The following is a 19,321-nucleotide window of genomic DNA, read 5'->3' on the forward strand; positions in this document are numbered from 1 at the left end:
CTGATGAAACAGCTCCCCTGGGGAAGCGCGGTGCTATGTCTCATTGACGAGATCTCCTGGTACGAGACCAGGAGCTTACGGGACGACACGAACATTGTTATGGAACGCCTGGTGCAACTGGCCACAACGGAAGGGAGCAATCAGCAAATCTTCAAGCTTCTCGTGACATCCCAGAACCGCTCCTTGGATGCCTTTAGGCATTTTGCAGGGCACACTCTGGACTTGCCAGAGAGTATTGAGACGAGTAACTCTGCTTACTGGGCCATTTCAACAGTGAGACGCTGAGTATTGTTGATTTCAGGCTTGATCTCTTATGTGGCTTGGTTATGAAGTTTTAATACGTATCCACAATGACTAGGGAGATACTTGAATATTCGGTAGCGTATGATTCTACAAATACCCAACAATGCCCACCTCTCTTCGACCAAGCATCTCCATCCCGCCCACACCACCAACAACATCACCAGCACATACTCCTACCACTACTCCCAAGCGCCGTGGCCGCCCGCCCAAGTCGGAGCCGGGCCTACCTGATACGTCTCATATCCCTTCAAGTGCTGGCTGGTATTATAACCATGGCACTTCTGGCCTGCATATTCTATTCTTTATCAATCTTTGGGTCCCAGAGCCAACTCTCATCTTCGTCGTTGGGCCTTACAAATACCCCCTCCACCCATCCCGCTGCTGCTTCGTTATCATAATCAACCTCACCGTCGCCGACGCGGCCCCTCTGAAATGGGCGCTGGTGGTGTATCACCGCAGGATGCAGTCTCCCAAAGAGATCCATGTCGTCGGCCATGCGCGGCAGAGACTCGCTCCGATGGCGGCAGTAGTAGACCACTTTCCTGCCCTCTACGTCACATTCCAAGTCCCATAGGAACATCTTCACACCGTGGGTCTGCGCGAGCCTCTCGATGGGCCAGAACATGCCCGCTGATAGTCGTACGGTGTCAATGGAACTGATCGGTTCAAAAAACTTTCGACGTAACCGTGGAGCATGGGAGCAGACCTCCCTTTCGAGCGGAATCGAGCAGTCTGCCGTGACGTAGATGGTGAGGTGGCGTGGGTGCAGGCTGTCCTTGAACTTGTCCACAGCCTCTCGCCAGTCCCGGAATCCTTGTGATGAGGCCAAAGGCGGCGCGCTCCAGATTGGTGGCCACGCGATGTACATAGACTTGATACTGGGGAGAAATTTGGACCGCATGGGACAGGAGACAAAGTCGGCTGCGGGACTCCCTTCTAGGCGCGCATATAATTCCCCTCTCATCGCAGCCTCCCTTTTTTCTCTGAATGGGCGATCGCCGCGTATGTCAAAGTGGTTCTGAGAGAGGAAGACGGTCTGGGCCAGGGCCGCAAAAGTACGGCTCACAAGGAATAGAGCTGTTGGTGGCTTCCAGCCGATAGGTCGTGGTGGTGGTGGTGGTGGTGGTGGTACGCGGGCGTCATGTTGGCCACCGTATATGCGGACATGACGCGGTGCTTCTACGGGGGGCTCAAGAACCGCAGATAGCTCTCCGGCACGGCACTCGATGCGGCGCAGAGGCGTCACGAGATCGGTGTGCTCGAGAATTCTGTGGCAGACTTCAGGGTGCAGATCCAAGAATCGGAAGGCAGTTGGCTGCGCCATTGTTTCTGACAAAGATATGCGATGGTGGCAGTTTAGCGGAGGTTGGAGCGGTGACGGGACTAAGATAAAGAACGGTCTGTTGGCTCTGCAAGATGATACCTACCTTAAGTAGAAACCTGCGCCGTGCCACTTGTTGGGCGATGTCAAGGTGGATCGTGGGTGGTGCGACTGCAGATTGTATGCAAGAAATTACGAATCCATGGATAGGGTTGGTCCTGAGTGCCGTGCCTGAAGCTTTCCAGTTCCTGGTTTCGTCATTAGCTACCTATTAGTAGTACCATGTTTGACAAAGCTAGAGCATACCAGGTACCAACCAACACGACTAACGCAGCCAACACTAACACGGCCAACGGCCATTTAATATTCGTTTATTCATAGCAATGCTTATCTTCCTGTTTTCGTTTTCCTTTGCCACCCCCCAGAGGGTTACAGTAGGATTTCGCCTGCGCCGCTTCGTGCTACTTGTTCGACACACCTCTCTGTCTTGCAGCTTTGCCTGACGGCCCGATTTAGTTTTGATATGATATTAGGTATATGTTGATTGGTAGTAGAAGGAACATCCAGTGGGCCACCCTCTATTTGTCGTTGGTTGCCAGGGGCTCCGAACCTGGCTGGTGCTTTGTACTTCTGGAGTTGTGTGTCTATAAGCAGTGACGTATTTACTTGGCCTTGGGCATCTCTGAGGGGTATGCATGAGAACAACAGGCGTGCTAACATCGACCAGCATAGCTAAGTTGACAAGGTAATAAGGCAGGAGTAGCAGATCCAAACTCAAAGCCGAGGAACAAACAGGAATTCAGCATACTGTTGGACACACCTGGACAGGACTACGCCACTGTGCGAATATATAGAACCAACTCGCCGTAAGGCCCAACGTCGTACGTGCCGCACTTTTGCGTTTTCTCGCGGCTCAGGTACTTTTGAAGACACAAGTAATGTCGTCATTATACTTTTGAGAGCATGGATGGCCATACTGGGGCGCCGCAATTGACAAAATGTGGACATCCTAACCATGATGGGTTGGCTGCAAACTTCAAGACTAAAGGTATTGTGAACTCGTGCGACTTGTCTAAGTTTAGAAAATGACAGTACTCTCGACAAATGGGAAAGAAGAGCAGAAAAAGAAAAGAGGGGGGATAATGAATACAACACATGAGAGTTACGGACTCATGAGACTCAAAATAGATTAGCAGCGTGTTGGTTGCAAAACAACATGTGAGCTTCTACTTGAGGATCAATAGATACAGCAAGACGAGGGGGTGTAAGCTGCCAGGGCGCAAATGCAATACCAGGATTTATTAACCATCTTCAAAGAGAGCAAACGATCTATATAAAAGCTAGAGTCTTGCTCATGAACAAAGAGAGTCTTGAATAGCAACCCTCAGGGAACTCGACAACTCGAGCCATCTAGCACCTCCAAAGTCAACGTTTCTGCCCCCATTCCTGTATTTTGAGGGCTTACAGACACACCACTATTCTGTACATTCCCGTATTCTTTTTCCAGTTGCCACCATGAGATTCTCTATCACCATTATCTGGGCCGCCTTCTGGGGGGTTTGGGTCGAAGGTACTTGGGTCAGCAAACACCTGGAGCCATCTCAACTTAGGTCCGAAATGAGCACAATTCCGGAAGATCCAAAACCCGGAGACAGGCGTACATATGTCAAGACCGTCAAAGTCTCTGAGAATATTGATGTGACAATGGATCACTTATACCGCGTCGCCAGCGAGCATCACAATTGGCTGGTTTCCACACAGGATGACGGACACATAGAGACCGATTTTGGTAGCTTGATGGTTTCGGCGCTCTGGATTCCCGAGGACAGAATGATCTATGTCGCCAATAAGGCGAATGGGATTCTCCACAAATTGATGCGAGATGAACAGAAGACTATCAACGCTCCCCTCTGGGCCTCACGAACTGCATGGCAAGGTTCGAACAGCCTCATCCCAAACAGTATCTACCACGCAGAAGATACTGCCTACTACCTTTTTGAGTGGGAACGCTCCAAGAACAACAACCCCTTGGCACAAACAGCATACGAAAACGGAAAACCAACGGGGCTTGACACCGAGGGCCGACAGATCAATACATTGAAATACCCAGAGGGTGCTATGGTGGCAACTTGGGGCTACTATTCCTGGTGGAAGACTTCAGAAAAGATAAGAGGAGAACCCATCGTGTCGTGCAGCGATGGTAATAAGTACTTGCGTGGTCGAAAAGGCTGCCAGACGGTGGCGAACGATCTCGGTGTTGAATGGGCTCGGATCAGCGACTTGAGCGCGGAAGACATCGCAGAAAGTAACGAGTTGGCCCTTGCAGCGGCTGACGAAGAGGACCTGGATATCTGCTTGGACTTGGCCGCCTCGCCTCCATCAAAACGGAATCTGAGCAACATGAAAAAGAGATGGGTTCGATGGGCCGCCGAGGCGCCTCTGGCGCGAGCCGAAGGATGTGCCACCACGTACACAGTCAACGGGGACCCTTTGGTGCCTTCGACCATGACGAAGACTCCGCTTCCTGCCGAGACGCAAGATGGCGGAGAACCAGAGGCTCCCCCAACTACCCAGGAACCACCCGAGCCCACCAAGCCACCCGAGAAGCCCGACTGCTGGATGCAGAATGCCCTGCCCGACCAGTACACGAGCGCCTTCTGCCGATGCACCCAGAGCGGCGAGACCAAGACGCTGCCTCTGCTCACCGTGGAAAGCCCACAGGTTGACACGCAGAGTTGCGACTACACTGCGATGCCCACCAAGACGGAGAATCCGGTGACAGAAGTTACCGTCACCTTCACCGCCGGCTGCAACGTCTGCGCCGGGCCAGGGGGCATCCAGAACCATGATCCGGAGTGGTGTACCCCGATCCCCGGCTGCCAGCCGCCCCGGCCGACATACGCCCTATATCTCTCTGACACGGCTGCCCTGTTGGGCACGGCGCTCAACGAGGATGAGGGTGTAGGTCTCAGCGGGTCCCTGATCGACAAAGTTAAGGAACACTGCCCTGATGACTCCGACATCTGTGACAATGAGAAATTCGACGTTTTTGACGTTCCCATCATTGCCGGCGAAGGTGTTGAGGCCATGATACTTGAGGCAACTATTGACGACAGCTACTAGTAAGCCACCTCCTTCTATATATCTCTCTGGTGGAGAAGTTTTATTCTGATTTATACCTCCAGTAACAACACCGACTCTCGCGACTACATGTTATACTCGGCTGCGGCGGGTCTAGTCAACGCCGCTCTTAAGACGTGCTCCGATGTCTCCTACCAGGATGCGGCGGATCTTGGTGAGAGCGGGTGCGGTGAAGGCCCCATTGAGAAGAGGCACCCCCGGCTGCCTGCTTCACTGTTGGACAGGGACCCTGATGCCACGGATAGTTCATCGCTTGAACAACGTATCCCTCCGACCGACCCCGATGGCACTGATCCTATCATGTGCAGCTACGCGACTAAGATGTGCACAGGACCCAAGGTGATCAGTAAGTATCCTTTATTTTGACTTGCAGTGTTGCAATGTGTCACTGCTTACGTAGCCAACCTACTAGCTGCTATCCTTGGTACCCAAGAGGACCCTTTTCTGAATAACCTGGGGCTGAGCTTCACGCTGAGAAAAGCCCACGATGGGTTTGACAACCCCGTTGCCGAGTTCTTCTGCGAGGCCATTGTGAACGGGCTGGCCCTCTTGGCTATGAGATATATGCCCAAACTGCCTGGGTTTGAAGCGGTGAGCGAGTTGGAAGACTTGGCCTTGGAGATGGTGTGTGGATCTGAGTAGGGCAAGAGTAGGGAATTGTTGTTCCAGTTCGCTCCTTATATTCAGGAGTTTATTTGTGAACTTTCATCTAAAATTTGGTCGCCTATTGGTATATGGGATGGGGTTAGTGCTTGGAAAGGGCTGTCGAATATGGTGTCAGGGGCCACGTGGACTGTGCCAGCCAGGTATGGGAGTGCGTGTTCTCATATTCTTTTAGGTACTCTTTATGGGCTATATATAAGGAGACGTAGACAACTTACGGAGTACTTGGATTCCCCCCCCCCCTCTATTTTTGAGGAAACATTCCACAGTGCGGGATTAGTATGAACTCGACTCATATGAGGTTCAAGAACATTGAGTCATCCACAATTTGTCCCACCAAGGGATCTCTGGGCACCCTTGGCGCCGAGCCAGATGCCAGTTCACCATTTACGGGGCAGTTTCCGAACGAAAGGTATTAGCTGAGATGATATGTCTGGACGATGGACAATTTTTTTTGACAGTAGTGCGGAGTACAATGTAGTACGGCGTTGGCTTCCATTTTCAAGCACGCCTCCACGTTGGAACGCCCCTGAGCGCAATGTGCAAAACCTGCAACACATGACATGGAGCGACAGTGAGACGGTGGGACCAGAAAGCTGGGGTCTGCTCGCCACTGCGCCAAGCCGTGTGCCCGCGTACCCTCTGCTGCTGCTTTAATTGCTTGACAACGACATTGGGGAAATACACGTATTCTTCGTCGTGTGTCGGGCAAGATGGATTGATGGAAGCCGTAGCTGAAATGCCGGCAGTTGGCGAAGGGGGGCCTCAATGGATCGTCGATAGGCATTAAGGTGCAGGATAAGCATAAATGCCAAACCGGTTTCCGTTTCCCCCACCCATCTGAGCTTATTCTATACTAATTGTCCTGCGACCTCTCGTCCCCCCTCGCGCCCTACGCGAGGCCATCCCAGGACTGGTTGCACATGGTAAACGTGCAGCAGCCCACCGGAAAATTCACTTTACAATCATCCCAGTCTTTGCAATTGAAATTGCCATGATCATCTCGACATCGTCCAGCACACAATTGACTTGTTCAATGGCCCTCCCCGCCTCCCCCCGTCGTATCCCGCGCCCACAAGCAGGGCTTCAGCAGGAGCGACCAGGTCCAGTTCCGAATATCCGGCCACGGCTAAAGCGGCGTCGCAAACAGCCCCACCTCGGTACACTCGGCACCTCCCACTTGACACGTCTTGGCGCGTACCTCACGTCGATGCCCTCGCCGCCCTGCCATCTGGCCCATCACACGCTCGGCGATGGATCCTGCCACAGCGGGACCGCCCCCCCAATTTGGCTTCACTGATAGTGATTAGTCGCTAGCGAAACCGCTCAACGGCTGGGCCGCGTGGACGGGCTCGAACTTTTTCTTCTCTTCTGGCGATGTCATCACCGCCCTCCAACTCTCCCTCGAGCACCTGGCTTTGAGAAGTTGAGTCGACCCCCGACCAACTCCCTCGCCCCCGAGCCCATTCTTGACCTCGCGGAGCCCTGGCCAATCCATTCTGGGGGTCTTGTGTCAATCCTGAGCCTTTGTGCTCCAATTGTCTCTCTTTTCCCGTCGCGCAACTCAGCTGCTGGCATTTTCCTGCCAGTGACGTCGTTCTGCTTTACCAGGCGCCTGCTTGTTGATTCTTGTTAGCTTCGCCTGACTCGCGACCACCTCACGCGCAATCGCCACCGGCAACTATAGTCAATCTCTTTCTCGCCGCGTCCGCCCTGCATTTCCCCCATCGTCAACACCTTCAATTCCAACGTCGACCGATCGAGAGCCCCGTGCCGACACTGCCGACGCGTTCAGTTTTTGGGGCAGACGCTCCACCGCCGTCACCATGGCCTGGTCGCACCTTGACATCACAGACCCTCACCTGGTCTACATCATCCTCGGCGGCTTCACCTCGCTCTTCATGCTGTGCTCCTCCTTTATCAAGGAGCGCATGTACATTGGCGAGGCCACTGTCGCCACACTCTGCGGCGTCATCTTCGGCCCCCATGCCGCCAACCTCATCGACCCCAACAGCTGGGGCTCCACCGACATTGTCACCATCGAGTTCTCCCGTATAGTCCTCGTCGTCCAGTGCTTCGCCGTCGGTGTCGAACTGCCTCGCTTCTACATGGAGCGCCACTGGCGCTCCGTCGTAATCCTGCTGATCCCCGTCATGATGTTTGGCTGGCTCATTGTCAGCCTGTTCCTCTTTTGGATGATTCCCCCATTTGACTGGCTGGACAGCTTGGTTGTCGCTGCCTGCATCACGGCCACCGATCCCGTCCTGGCCTCCTCGGTTGTTGGCAAGGGCAACTTCGCCAAGCGCGTCCCCAAGCATCTGAGGGACCTGCTCTCCGCCGAGTCTGGTTGCAACGACGGCATGGCTTTCCCCTTTGTCTACCTCTCCCTCTACCTCATCAAGTTCCACCGCAACGCCGGCGAGGTCAGTCTCCACTTTGTTGTCTATGTCATCCTCTACGAGTGCATCTTTGGCGCCGTTTACGGCTTCCTCGTCGGCTACATTGCTCGCCACGGTATAAAATACGCTGAGCAGCGCGAGCTGATCGATCGAGAGAGCTTCCTCGTCTTCTACTTTGTCGTCGCTCTGTTCTGCGCGGGCTCTGGTAGTATTCTGGGCCTGGATGACTTGCTCGTCGGATTCGCTGCCGGAGTCGGCTTCTCCAACGACGGCTGGTTCGGCGAGAAGACGGAGGAGTCCCACGTCTCCAACGTCATTGACCTGCTGCTCAACCTGACCTACTTTGTCTACCTCGGCACCATCATTCCCTGGGAGCAGTACAACAGCGGCGTCGAGGGCCTCACCGTATGGCGCCTCGTCGTCATTGCCATCTTTGTGCTCCTCTTCCGACGTATACCCATTATGCTGGCTCTCAAACCATTCATACCGGATGTGAGAACATGGCGAGAGGCGCTCTTTGCCGGCCACTTTGGCCCCATCGGTGTGGGTGCCATCTTTGTGGCCATCCTCGCTCGAGCTGAGCTTGAGCATGGGGAGCCGGTGCCTTTGGCTCGCCTCCCCCCGTCAGACTCACCCGAGTTCAATCTCATCTATCTGGTCTGGCCAATCGTCACATTCATGGTCATCACGTCCATTCTTGTTCACGGATCATCGATTGCCGTCTTCACCCTCGGCAAGCGCATCAACACCCTGTCCCTGACCATGTCGTACACGGCAGCGCCCGAGGACGGCCCCTCATGGATGAACCGACTCCCCAGGATCTCCTCGACCTCCCGATCTCAGGCTAAGATGTCCGAAGCATCATTCGACGAGAAGGAACCCGACTTCCCTGCGGGAACACTGGCCCCACCGGGTGGCTTCCTGCGTCGGAGAAGGGAAGACGATGGATCGCGGCAGGGCAGCAGGGCGTCATCGTTGGTGTCTCGGAGACGCAAGTCCAAGAAGGATGATGATGCCGGCGGCCCTATCACGCAGTCGGCCATCTTCCCGCAGTCCCAGGGAGCCACTCCAACAGAGGCTGAGGGCTCGGGATCCTCCCCGAACAGCGACGACCTCGGTGACAGGGAGGCCGCAGCATCAGGACCGAGCCCGCAGGCTGAGCAGCCCCAATCGCGGCCACAGTCGCGGCCACAATCTCCGCCTCCTCGCGTTCAGGTCTACGAGGAGGGCAATGAGCTGGTGTTTGAGAACGAACAAGGCGATGTTCTAGATGTCCAGCCGAGCCTCGGGACCAGCAAGGAGGAGCTTCCCGTACCTGCTACCGCGGCCAGGGCCGAGGTCAAGCCATGGACCATTGGTGGCCTGCGGCGTAAGGTCACCGACATGTACTCAACTGAGGTGGAGAAGCGCAAGGCCAAGGAGAAGTCGACTCGGAGGCACGAGCCTGCTCGGGCTTATCAGTTTGGCAACACGGTGCGTAAATCTGCTCTCTTCAACTTGAAGCTTACACTAACGGGAAACAGATTATTGTCGAGGACGAGGACGGTGAGGTCGTCAAGACCTACGAGATCCCATCACAGAAACCCCAGGGCCAGGGCGACATGCTCAATACCAGCCTGAAATACATGGGACTCGGCAGCCTCGCCCCCAAGAATGCACCCGCACCACCCCCGCCCACCGAAGAGCAAGGAGAAGCGAGCGGCAGCGCCCCTGCCGCCAAGGTCCCATCCCGCGCCGGCTGGACGCGCTTTGTCGGCGTCCCGGAGAAGGGCGAGCCGAGCAGTGCGGCGGCGGCCGCTGACGAGGACGACAAGAAGATCCGCTTCACCATCGGGGGCGAGGGCAAGCGCATGAACAAGGAGGACTTCATCCGCGAGGTGCAGAAGCTTGATGCCAAGACGAGGAAGCAAGTCATTGCGCAGTCGAGCGCCTCGCAGCGCGTCAAGTCCATGGCATCCATGGCAAAGGAGGAAGAGACGGCGACTGGCGTGCCGCGGGTCCTCGAGCACCCACCCAGCACAGAAACCAAGGCCTCCACGTCCAAGGAGGCACCCATGCCTCACAGCCCGAAGCCGTCGGAACAGACGGGTGAGACGGCGGCGGAGCGAAGGAGGAGGCTGGCTGTCCTGGCGACGCAGGGGGATGATGAGGAGGATGTCGAGACGCCGGCGGAGAGGAGGAGGCGGGAAGCGGCGCTGGGGATGGGTGATGATGAGGAGGAGAGCGACGACGAGTCGAGGGCAGCGTCGGGGATGAGGATCCGGTTTGCGGAGCCCGAGAGAGGGAGGAGGTGATTATAAGAGGAGGCGTAGATGCATAGCAGCATAAAAGCGGCATGTTTTTGGCGTAGACTTTTGCATGCATGGCATATATGACATATATACCTTATATAGTATAGCATTTCATCGAATCTGAATCAGCATTCTATAAAGCGCTGACCGATCAGTCCAACATGGTGAGGAAATCCAGCAGCGTGGATTCATATGTATGAAGTACGCTTACCTACGTATACTCGTCAGAGTCCGTCCCCCCTCACTCTGCAAGATGAGTGGGGGTGGAGGAGCGGCAACTCGTGGGAAACACCGAAAAAGAAATTATACATGGGAAGACGCGTGAGATCGCGGTTCGATTCCAGGGCTTTGAGGCGACTTCATACTCATCCATCACTAAACCAACCTGGACTTTTCTTTCCCAGGCCTTTGTAGGTTCTCACGACCAAACCTACCACCCAGAGCCATGACGATGTCGTTCACAGAAGAGCACCTGAGCATGCCGCCGCCGCCGTCAGGGCAATGCCGCTTTGACGAGTTGGACAAATTCACACCCAACGATTACGACGCGTCATCTGACGACGAACTTGTAGAGGAGCACCTCGGTATCTCGCGGCCACCGCCATCATCTCAAGTGTATCTTGCGTCCACTTCCAACGATGACGCGCCATCCCACGAGGATAAGCTCATGGGGGAGCATCGAAACGTCCCACTGCCGCCGTCGTCGGAATGCCATTTTGTCAAATATGAAGAACTCCAATTCGACGACGAAGACGACGATGAACCCACAGAGGAGCACCAGAGCATCCCACTACCTGTCATCCAGATCGAAGACTGCATACCCGACCACCGCCGCCGCCAGCAGGACGCGCTGTCAGGCCACCACAACGATCTCTCAGAAGAGCGCCTGAACGTGCCCCAACCACCACCTCCGGCATCGGCATCCTCATCGCACTTTGCCAAGTTTGGAAACTTCACGCCGGACGACGGCGCGTCGTTCGACGACGAGTTCCGGCGCCTCGCGTCGTCGCAGAACTGGGCCCCCGGGTCGCAGGCGTACACGCGGGAGCGCACGATTGCGATGCGCGAGGAGATCAAGACGCACTACTTTTCGCAGCCGTCACAGCAGAGAGGGGGAGGAGGGGGAGGAGGAGGAGGAGGAGGAAGGCAAGAAGCGAAGGGGGAGCTCACCTGGCGGGAGAAGCTGATGGGGTACCAGGAGCTGTGCCGCGAGGTGGGGCTGGTGCCCAGCGAGTCCATCGACGAGTGCAAGAGGCTGCTGAAGACGAAGCTGGTGAACATTGTGGACCTGATTGACGCGCGGCGGCTGTCCAGGGAGGTCAAGGTGTGGGACGACTTTGGGGCGTTCTGCAACTACACGCTGGAGGAGGGGCATATGATTAGCGCGGAGGAGGCCAAGAAGGACGGCGGGTTCCTTGCATCTCTCCTGCGGCGCATACCGGGGTTGAGGAGGAAGGGGGGGAGGAGGAGGGTTAGAATGGGGGAGGGTGTTGCTCCTGGGTCGAGGGTGATGACGGGGAGGGTTGGCAAGAGTAGTCGGGTGGTGAATCATCTACCAGTCGTATAGGAATGGATAAAGATTTAGATGGTGGCATCAATGGCGTCAAGTGGGAATCTGTCTAAATTAATGTGTATAGGTATATAGTGCATCCAGTCTGTATGTCTAGCCCCCCCCCCCCGATCCAGCCATGGTTGCCCGACACTCCTCCCATGGATGAATATCCAGTCCAATCTTCCCCCATCATTCCCCCATACTCCAATGTGAATGACAAGACCGTTCTGTCACGCTCAGCAGTCGACGTTGATGACGTAGCAGTTGTACTCGGTGTAGTCGCCCTTGTCCGTCTCGGCAATCTTGTTGCCACGGGGGTTGCCGCCGCCCTGGTCGCGGCGCACCTCGCAGCGGCGCACATCCGGGTCCATGTTGACGTTGTAGAGGAAGCGCGGCCCGTTGGGGAAGGAGATGATGGTGTCGGGCTCGACGGGCCAGCTGACCTCGTAGAGGCGGATGGTGCCGAACTCCTGGGCGTCCTTGTAGTAGTGCGCCCACGACTGCGCGGGCTTGGAGGCGTCGTGGGGCACGCGGTGTGTCGTCTTGACGTTGCAGGTGTGGGCGGAGGCGACCATGGCCTGGAGGCCGACGAGGGCGGAGATGGTGGTGAACTTCATGGTGTCTGGTGGTGATGGCGGTTTTGGTGTGTTGGAAGACTGGAGAGTCGACGGTGTATGTTCCGTGGTGAGCGGTGGTGAGCTGGTGGTGAAGGCTGTGAAGGCTGTGAAGGCTGAAGAGTGGATGAGGAGATGGCAGAATTCCAGGACGCCAGCACGGGGCCCTTATATATCCTCCGTCTTGGCTTAGACACAGGCGAGCTTTGATGATCGTCGCGTGCTACGTGGAGTTGGGCTGTCGGATTCCAGTCGTGTGTTGTTGCCAGTGGTAGGGATACTACGTACTAACTACATGGTACTGCGTACCACGTAGGTACAAAAGCAGTGCGAGTATAATTCGTTGCGCCAGTGTCGGCCAACCACGACATGCTCGGTGCTATTCTCACCGCCTGGGGGTGATGCAAGATTGGCAGGCGCAGCCCAATGGGCCCAATGGAAATGCCGTCGTTTACCAGGAACCTGGGTTTGCTTCCTGGTTTAGCTGTGGCTGGGTCACCGTCTGACCGTCTCGCTGTCTGGCTGTCTGGCTGTCTGGCTGTCTGGTCCTGGGAGGGATCTGATTTATCTGGCGACTGGCGCTTCGATACGAGGCCCCAGTGAAACCAGCATCTGCCCAATCATGTGTTATATATTCGCCAATCTCTCCGAAACGAGGAGTCCCCAGCCTCCCCGGCATGCAGTGATGCACTGATGGGCTGGATGCACTGATCGACTCACTGCAGCGTTATTCCGGTACTCGTAGGTCTCGTACTACGGTATTATGCTGCGCCCAGGACCCTCAGGACCCCCAGGACCCCCAGGGCTCCCAGGGAGCAGTTGTGGCCACTGCTGGCTGTTTGCGGGGCATTCGATACGGATGAGACACGGGACAGGACCAACAAACCAGCTCGTAAACGTGCTATTCATGGCGTACGAGGCGCACCAATGCGGAATAGCCGAGCGTCAGTGCCGATCACCAGCACAAACAAGAGTCAAGACAAACGGCACATCCAGTGAGAACAATACGTTTGTTTCGGCAGCTATGCGGCCCGCGTGCTGAGCCCCGTAAGGCACCGATTCATGCTGCTGCGCAGTCGAACGGAGCATCCCGTGCTACGCACACGTATTTTCTTTCACATCCGTACAAAAGTGGAATAGCTATTCGTACTGGTTTATGTCTCACGTTACCCGCTTTTATTGGCCTTGATACATTATGCGCACTCCGTATTGAGAGACTGAATCTCCGAGTGGTGCTTGGTGAAGCTCGATTGAGCAGGTGCTAAAAATAGGTGTCCGATCGAGTAAGCGCTTAGGCACATGGTGACATATATGATACTCGTAAGAGGTAAGTAAGTAGCTGGTCCTGAGTCCCGACAGCACAGACCAAACTCCACCTGTTGGTCGTTTCGTGAAGTCAGTCGTCAACTTGAGAGGCCGACATCATCATAGGCTCAGGCCTCAGTGAGGACATCCAGGAGGGCTCACGGGGGGCCATCACCAACCAACTCGTATTCCGGTCATACCCAACTACACCGCTATTACAAGAAATCAGAACATCATGTCTTCGTCCAGCAGCTGCATCAGTTGCTGGTTGCCGTAATACCAGTCGCTCAGCCCATACGGGCTGGGGTCGCTCGCCGCTGGGTCCCCGTTTGCCCCCTCCCCAAAGTTGACAAAAGAAAACCCTTCGAAAACATCTGTTGGCAAGTGCTGCACCAACGTCGACGCCTCCGTGCCCGGGGGCGTTTGGATGTTGGAGGTGATGTACATCCGCGCAGCCTGGCAGAGGAGCTTATACAGCCGGGAGGGATGTGTTGTCGACTCGGGAGAAGAAGATGACGACGCGTCGGGCTGCAACGAGGCGGAGAAATTCTCCAGACGGGCCAGCTCGATAAGGTCCAGGAGCTGAATGGTGCGAGTGAAGAGGATGCTGAACGAGACGAAAGGGATCTGCAGAATTGCCCTGTTTGATGCGCTTTGGTTAGCCTAACTCACCGATGATGATTTGCGGCGCCATACACAGTAAATGATGGAAAAAAAAAAAAGGATGCCAAAGACTGGCAGTCAAATATGGGAGATCAACATACCAGTTCATGTACTGAGTTACCATGAGTGGACTACCACAGTTGCCCAAAGCCGTCATACATCGATGGTGCATGTCCAGTGTCTCCCGAGCAACCTCGACATATTCTTCGGTCACACCGTCCATCGAGGTTGAACCAGAATCAGTGGCCCTGAGGATCAGTGAGAGTAACGACGATTGACAGACTAGGTCACATTGCAGGTAGAGGAGTCGCAACGGCTCCCTTGAGACCTGCTCGGTGACATTCTGTAACTACCCGTCAGCTATTGTGCCAGAGGGGACGATGACGAAAATATGCACTTACCGAGATCTCCACGTGTGTTTCGTTGATCAGTCCTCGCAGCTCCTCAGCGAGAGTCTTGGCCAGCAGTTTGCGTTGATCAGCTGGCTGTGATAAGCCCCTGGGGCTGTAAAGCTGGTCGTGGGCATTTCCCTGAAGCCTTGACAGCCTCCTCGCCCGTGGGCTGTCTGGCCCAATAGGAAGCGTGATCTCGGCATCGCGAATATTGGAAGCACGTCCGAATCGGAGCGAGAGGCCTTTTTCCAGCCTATGCACGGTCCAAAACAGACGCTCCTGGGCGGCCCGTAGGGACTCGTCGGCTTCCGTGGAGGAGCGCACGCGGTGATAGCCTAGCCTCTGGCAGAAATCTGCGGCAGTCGATATGAAGGTCCAGGCCAATGTGGCTTTGGAGTTCTCGATAGAGTTGAAAGCCTGGGATCAAAATCAGAGGGACGTCTACGTTTCGCCAGTCTTGTTTTCCGCGCAGCTTACCCCAAGCGTCAATGCGCCAATCGTCTCCATCGACGGAGGCAGCAGAAGTGGGAGGCGCAAAAGAGTGCTATGGAGGTTTTCCCGGCAGCAGAGGTAATACTCGTCGTAGACTTTGCTCCCCGTAGCTATGCCGTGCTCGCCAAATATGCAGGACAGGTACCCGTTGGCCAGGATGAAGTCGATCTGGCTGTAGTCGTCCACGGCAAAGTACACTTTGCGGCAAATGTCGGCGAAGCGCTCCAGCGGGAGGATGTTTGCAAACATGGTGATTCTAGTATAGAATTCGTGATCTTTCAATATCTCTGGTGTCAGCTTCTTTGGAAAATACTCCCACTGGTACATGTATGTGAGCGTTCGAACCCACCCTTGGCCCACCGGAGGATCGCCACGGCCGCTTCCAGGGGAGGCATTGAAAGATGAGGCGACGAATTCGCAGCGTTAGCAGCTGGTAAAGGGAGGTTCTGAGCAGACGATGGGTTGTCCAAGCTATGCACAAGACTTTTCAACGACGAGAGGATCTGGTTATTCTCGGGTTGGACCCCCCGTGAGGTTCCATCATCGACGACGGCTTTTACAAAGTCGATAATGAGGGGTGAATGGTCCCATTGGGGCTCGGCGGAAGATACAGAGATTGGCCGGTTCTCTGTGACAGTGCCTGCAGAGTCGGTGTGGCTGTATTTCGGTATGGAGCTGCTCCTGGGTTGGTTTGTGTTTGTGTCTGTGGACACATTGAGCCCCTGGAGAAGAAGTTTGATTCCATCAACGCCCTTGGCAATGTCGTCTATTTTCCGCTCACTAATGGCACAGGCCCATGTTACTACGACCTACCCGTGGGAATCAAGACATGAAAGAACCGCGTGAGCTTGACGTACTATTGTGCAGATATCAGGACCCTCTGCTTGGGCGTCACGGAGGTGGAGACGGAGCTGTGGGTGCAATCAAGCCGGCTTGAGAGGCAGTTGGAACAAGGCGAGGCCCTGTCGCAGGCAACCTACCCGAACGGGACTTGTTAGACTTTTGCTCTCTCCCCCAGGGACATGTGCAGTCTTCTGGGAATGGTTAGTGGGCGGTTGGGAGGTCGAACCTTGCGAGCACGACACTGATCACACTGTTTGGTCGGATGTCAGCGTACGCGGCTGATGATCGCTAAGCGGGGGACGACAGTTCATCTTACTGAGCGACGGGAAATGGCCGGGCGGCTCTTTGGCTTCTCATTGAGGCTGTCTCCGCGGGATTCCATCTTGCATGGCGTTGCTTTCCAGACGGATGGATAGCCGTATGCATAATCCCACCATTGAACAGTGAAGAACTCTGGCCACGCTTGCGTCTGACAAATGGTGGCGACCACTTGTCAGTTGCTGCTGTCAGCTCCCCCACAACGGACTTTTGACGGAGTCTCACGGGCTCTTGCGGAGTGCGCGGGATTCCGGGGTTATCATTCACCACTTACAACTCCATGCTTGGCAGCAAGGATGCATCGTGTACCCACTTCGACGTTGACTGTGCCTCCAAAGTCCGAGAACACCATGGAAATTCGTAATCGCGTCAATACTGGTATTACCAACTGTGGGATATTTGCAGACTCTCCAGGAATTGTAGAATCATGTTATAAGTAGCAGTTTTGTTCTCCCTTCGGAGACACGAGACTGCCTCTGTATCCCAAACAACCAAGACTCACAGCTCATTTACCTACACAGACTAACACGAATACCACTATACCACTTGCAACTTACAACTTACCACCATGGGCAAGAACATTCTCATCACCGGCGCCGCCGGCTACATGTACGTCGCATCATGGTAGGAGAGTTTCGACTCGGCGTTCAATGCTAACATGCTCATAGCGGAGGCTCGATTGTTGCCAATTTCATCTCCCGTATTGACGGGCCCATCAAGTCGGCCAGCATCAGCGCAGCCGCTCGATCGGCAGACCAAGTCCAGACTCTGTCAAAGCTCGGCGTCAACGCCATCCTCGTCGATCTCAACGACGAAAACTCTGTGAAAGCAGCCATTCTTTCAAATTCGAGTATGTCAAAGGCACTCTAGTCTTAGGACCAGTTGACTTATACACTACTACAGTTGACATCATCGTCCATACCGCAAGCTCTTCCCATCCGAGTCTCGTCGCCAACCTCATCAATGCCCTTGGTGAGCGTCAGAAGATCAGTGGGGAGACGTCTTTCGTGCATGTGAGTTTGCCAATGCCCCCGGTGTTCGATGAACTACGTACTCACTGAGCCTGTGCTAGTCCTCGATTACCACCCTCTTCTCCGTGGACGGCGGTTGGCCACACGGAGAGATCGCCGACACGGACGATGTATTTACCAAGGAAAAGGAGCTTGGGGGACCTCACCCGGTTCGACAGGTACGTCAACAACCCAGCCTCCCACTCGTCATACCGCTGAGACCAATATACTAATCTTCATGACAAGACCAATATTCTCCTTGCCGAACGAGCCAAGGCTCTGGGTATCAAGAGCTTCAACGTCGCGGTACCCAACGTCTGTACGTGTCCCCCGGCCTCCTGTTGATTTCCATTATGGCTCACCCGTTTCTCTTTCTCAACAGATGGAAGAGGCTCCGGCTCCGGCAGAAAGGTGTCGGTGAATATCCCGGCCAACATTCGGGCCGCCATGGAGAAAAGGACCGTCTACATCTTCGACAAGGATGGTGTAAGTTTGCAGCCATGACCTGAGAAGAAAAGCAGAATCCTGCACATGATGCAAACTTGCAAATACTAATGCTTTTTGATACCTAGGCGTCCCCCGCAGCGCACATCTCCGACTTGGCCGAGCTGTATGCCCTGCTCGTGGAGAAGATCCTGCTCAAGGAGCCCATCCCCAGCGGCGAGAAGGGCTACTACTTTGCCATGTCCCACCAAACCTCGTGGTGGACCATCACGAAGCGCCTCGCCGAGGCCATGTATGCGCGTGGACTCGTGGACTCGCCCGAGGTCAAGACGTGGCCCAGCTACGATGAGGCCGCTGACGCTCTTGGATTTCCGCGGCTGCACGTCCGGGCCATGGGCACCGCCAGGTATGCAGATCCCTTCTTCTTTTCCGTCCCCGTCACTATGGTGGACTTGATGATCATGTCTAACTGCGAGCTCAAGCGCGACTATTGCCCCCGTGAACGCATACAAGATTGGGTGGCAGCCCAAGTGGGACGAGAAGAGATTCTTGGACAACATCGATGAGGAGGTTCGCGATGTGCTGGAAGTCGACTCCAAGCCCACCCTCTTCAGCTCCATGCTGCCGTCCAAGAACTGAGCGTGTTTCTGGGTTACAACCCTTTGGGCAATACGCATACTACCTTCCTGTGCGTATCACCCGTACTTACAGATAAAATACGCACACAAGGAGTGCATTGCATTGTTTCACCGGTAAACCTTACTCTAAGCGTATTAGTGTGCGTGATCCTCATGCTTATTTGGGATGCTCGATTTGAACCGGGTAGAACCAGGAAGTTGGGAATCAGGCCGAGACCCGAGAGCTCTGAGAAATGGTCTTGGCTTTATGCTGCATTGGTTTGCAGGAGTTGTACGACTTGGGGTATTTAAATGCCAACAAGCCCCTTTTTCCCATGACCATTTAGATGTCTATGTTTCTAATTAGAATCCCGAGATCCCTAATTATTAAACCGAATTGCAAGCACTTCCCCTCGCCCCATATTCATCACACAATTAGCCACCGGGACTTACACGATTATATCTGACCATAAGACCCCACACGCCCGACCCCGTGAGATCACCATGCAGCTCGTCGCAACCCTCACGGTGCTCTTTTCCGCAGCCGCAGCCACCGAGTGGACCTTCTACTGCGGCTCGTCCTGCGACGACGGCACCGTCATCGCCCAGGGCACCGAATTCGAGGCCACAGACTGCCTCAACTTCGAGGCCGGCACGACGAGCGACTACTGCTGGCTCGAGTCCGACGACACAATCCACAAGGCCGTCGTGTACAAGCACGAGGGCTGCGTCGTCGCGGATCCGGGCGAGCCGCAGTCTATCCATGAGGGGGAGTGTTTGGAGAAGGGGGACTGGAAGTCGTACCATGTGGTTCTGAACCTGTAGGTTTGGATCGTGCGGCGAGCGACATGGCTTCCCTGGGCGGCAGAGCAAGGGGGGAAACTCACAGAGGAATATGTAGAGCCACTCAGCTACAACAGGAATCCACGTCGCCAGCGCGAGGAACTGTCCAA

The 19,321-nt window shown here is 55.1% G+C and overlaps 7 protein-coding genes across 7 annotated transcripts; 5 read left to right on the plus strand and 2 right to left on the minus strand.

Annotated features, from left to right (window-relative positions):
- Positions 1-3,552: 3,552 nt before the first annotated feature.
- On the plus strand, positions 3,553-5,407 carry ACO1O0_007750 (uncharacterized protein; the record flags this gene model as incomplete). The annotated part of the gene is made up of 4 exons (XM_083197118.1): positions 3,553-3,560; positions 3,586-4,746; positions 4,810-5,111; positions 5,166-5,407. 4 exons carry the CDS (start codon positions 3,553-3,555, stop codon positions 5,405-5,407), a joined length of 1,713 nt encoding a protein of 570 aa, XP_083046586.1.
- Positions 5,408-7,254: 1,847 nt separating this feature from the next.
- CNH1 (alkali metal cation/H+ antiporter Nha1 C terminus-domain-containing protein) lies at positions 7,255-10,121 on the plus strand (the record flags this gene model as incomplete). The annotated part of the gene is made up of 2 exons (XM_083197119.1): positions 7,255-9,300; positions 9,351-10,121. 2 exons carry the CDS (start codon positions 7,255-7,257, stop codon positions 10,119-10,121), a joined length of 2,817 nt encoding a protein of 938 aa, XP_083046587.1.
- A 442-nt stretch (positions 10,122-10,563) lies between these two features.
- On the plus strand, positions 10,564-11,685 carry ACO1O0_007752 (uncharacterized protein; the record flags this gene model as incomplete). The annotated part of the gene is made up of 1 exon (XM_083197120.1): positions 10,564-11,685. One exon carries the CDS (start codon positions 10,564-10,566, stop codon positions 11,683-11,685), a length of 1,122 nt encoding a protein of 373 aa, XP_083046588.1.
- A 221-nt stretch (positions 11,686-11,906) lies between these two features.
- Positions 11,907-12,287, minus strand: ACO1O0_007753 (uncharacterized protein; the record flags this gene model as incomplete). Its single annotated transcript, XM_083197121.1, has 1 exon — positions 11,907-12,287. The coding sequence occupies one exon, from the start codon at positions 12,285-12,287 to the stop codon at positions 11,907-11,909; it is 381 nt and encodes a 126-aa protein (XP_083046589.1).
- Positions 12,288-13,814: 1,527 nt separating this feature from the next.
- On the minus strand, positions 13,815-15,385 carry ACO1O0_007754 (uncharacterized protein; the record flags this gene model as incomplete). Its single annotated transcript, XM_083197122.1, has 4 exons — positions 13,815-14,229; positions 14,354-14,595; positions 14,654-15,061; positions 15,122-15,385. 4 exons carry the CDS (start codon positions 15,383-15,385, stop codon positions 13,815-13,817), a joined length of 1,329 nt encoding a protein of 442 aa, XP_083046590.1.
- A 1,480-nt stretch (positions 15,386-16,865) lies between these two features.
- On the plus strand, positions 16,866-18,390 carry ACO1O0_007755 (uncharacterized protein; the record flags this gene model as incomplete). Its single annotated transcript, XM_083197123.1, has 8 exons — positions 16,866-16,906; positions 16,966-17,147; positions 17,201-17,310; positions 17,370-17,486; positions 17,554-17,626; positions 17,690-17,793; positions 17,880-18,157; positions 18,234-18,390. 8 exons carry the CDS (start codon positions 16,866-16,868, stop codon positions 18,388-18,390), a joined length of 1,062 nt encoding a protein of 353 aa, XP_083046591.1.
- Positions 18,391-18,715: 325 nt separating this feature from the next.
- On the plus strand, positions 18,716-19,193 carry ACO1O0_007756 (uncharacterized protein; the record flags this gene model as incomplete). Its single annotated transcript, XM_083197124.1, has 2 exons — positions 18,716-18,723; positions 18,773-19,193. 2 exons carry the CDS (start codon positions 18,716-18,718, stop codon positions 19,191-19,193), a joined length of 429 nt encoding a protein of 142 aa, XP_083046592.1.
- Between the last annotated feature and the right edge of the window lie 128 nt (positions 19,194-19,321).

This window comes from Amphichorda felina (genome assembly GCF_050947745.1).
Source record: "Amphichorda felina strain 45539 chromosome Unknown scaffold_8, whole genome shotgun sequence".
Lineage (NCBI taxonomy): Eukaryota > Fungi > Ascomycota > Sordariomycetes > Hypocreales > Bionectriaceae > Amphichorda > Amphichorda felina.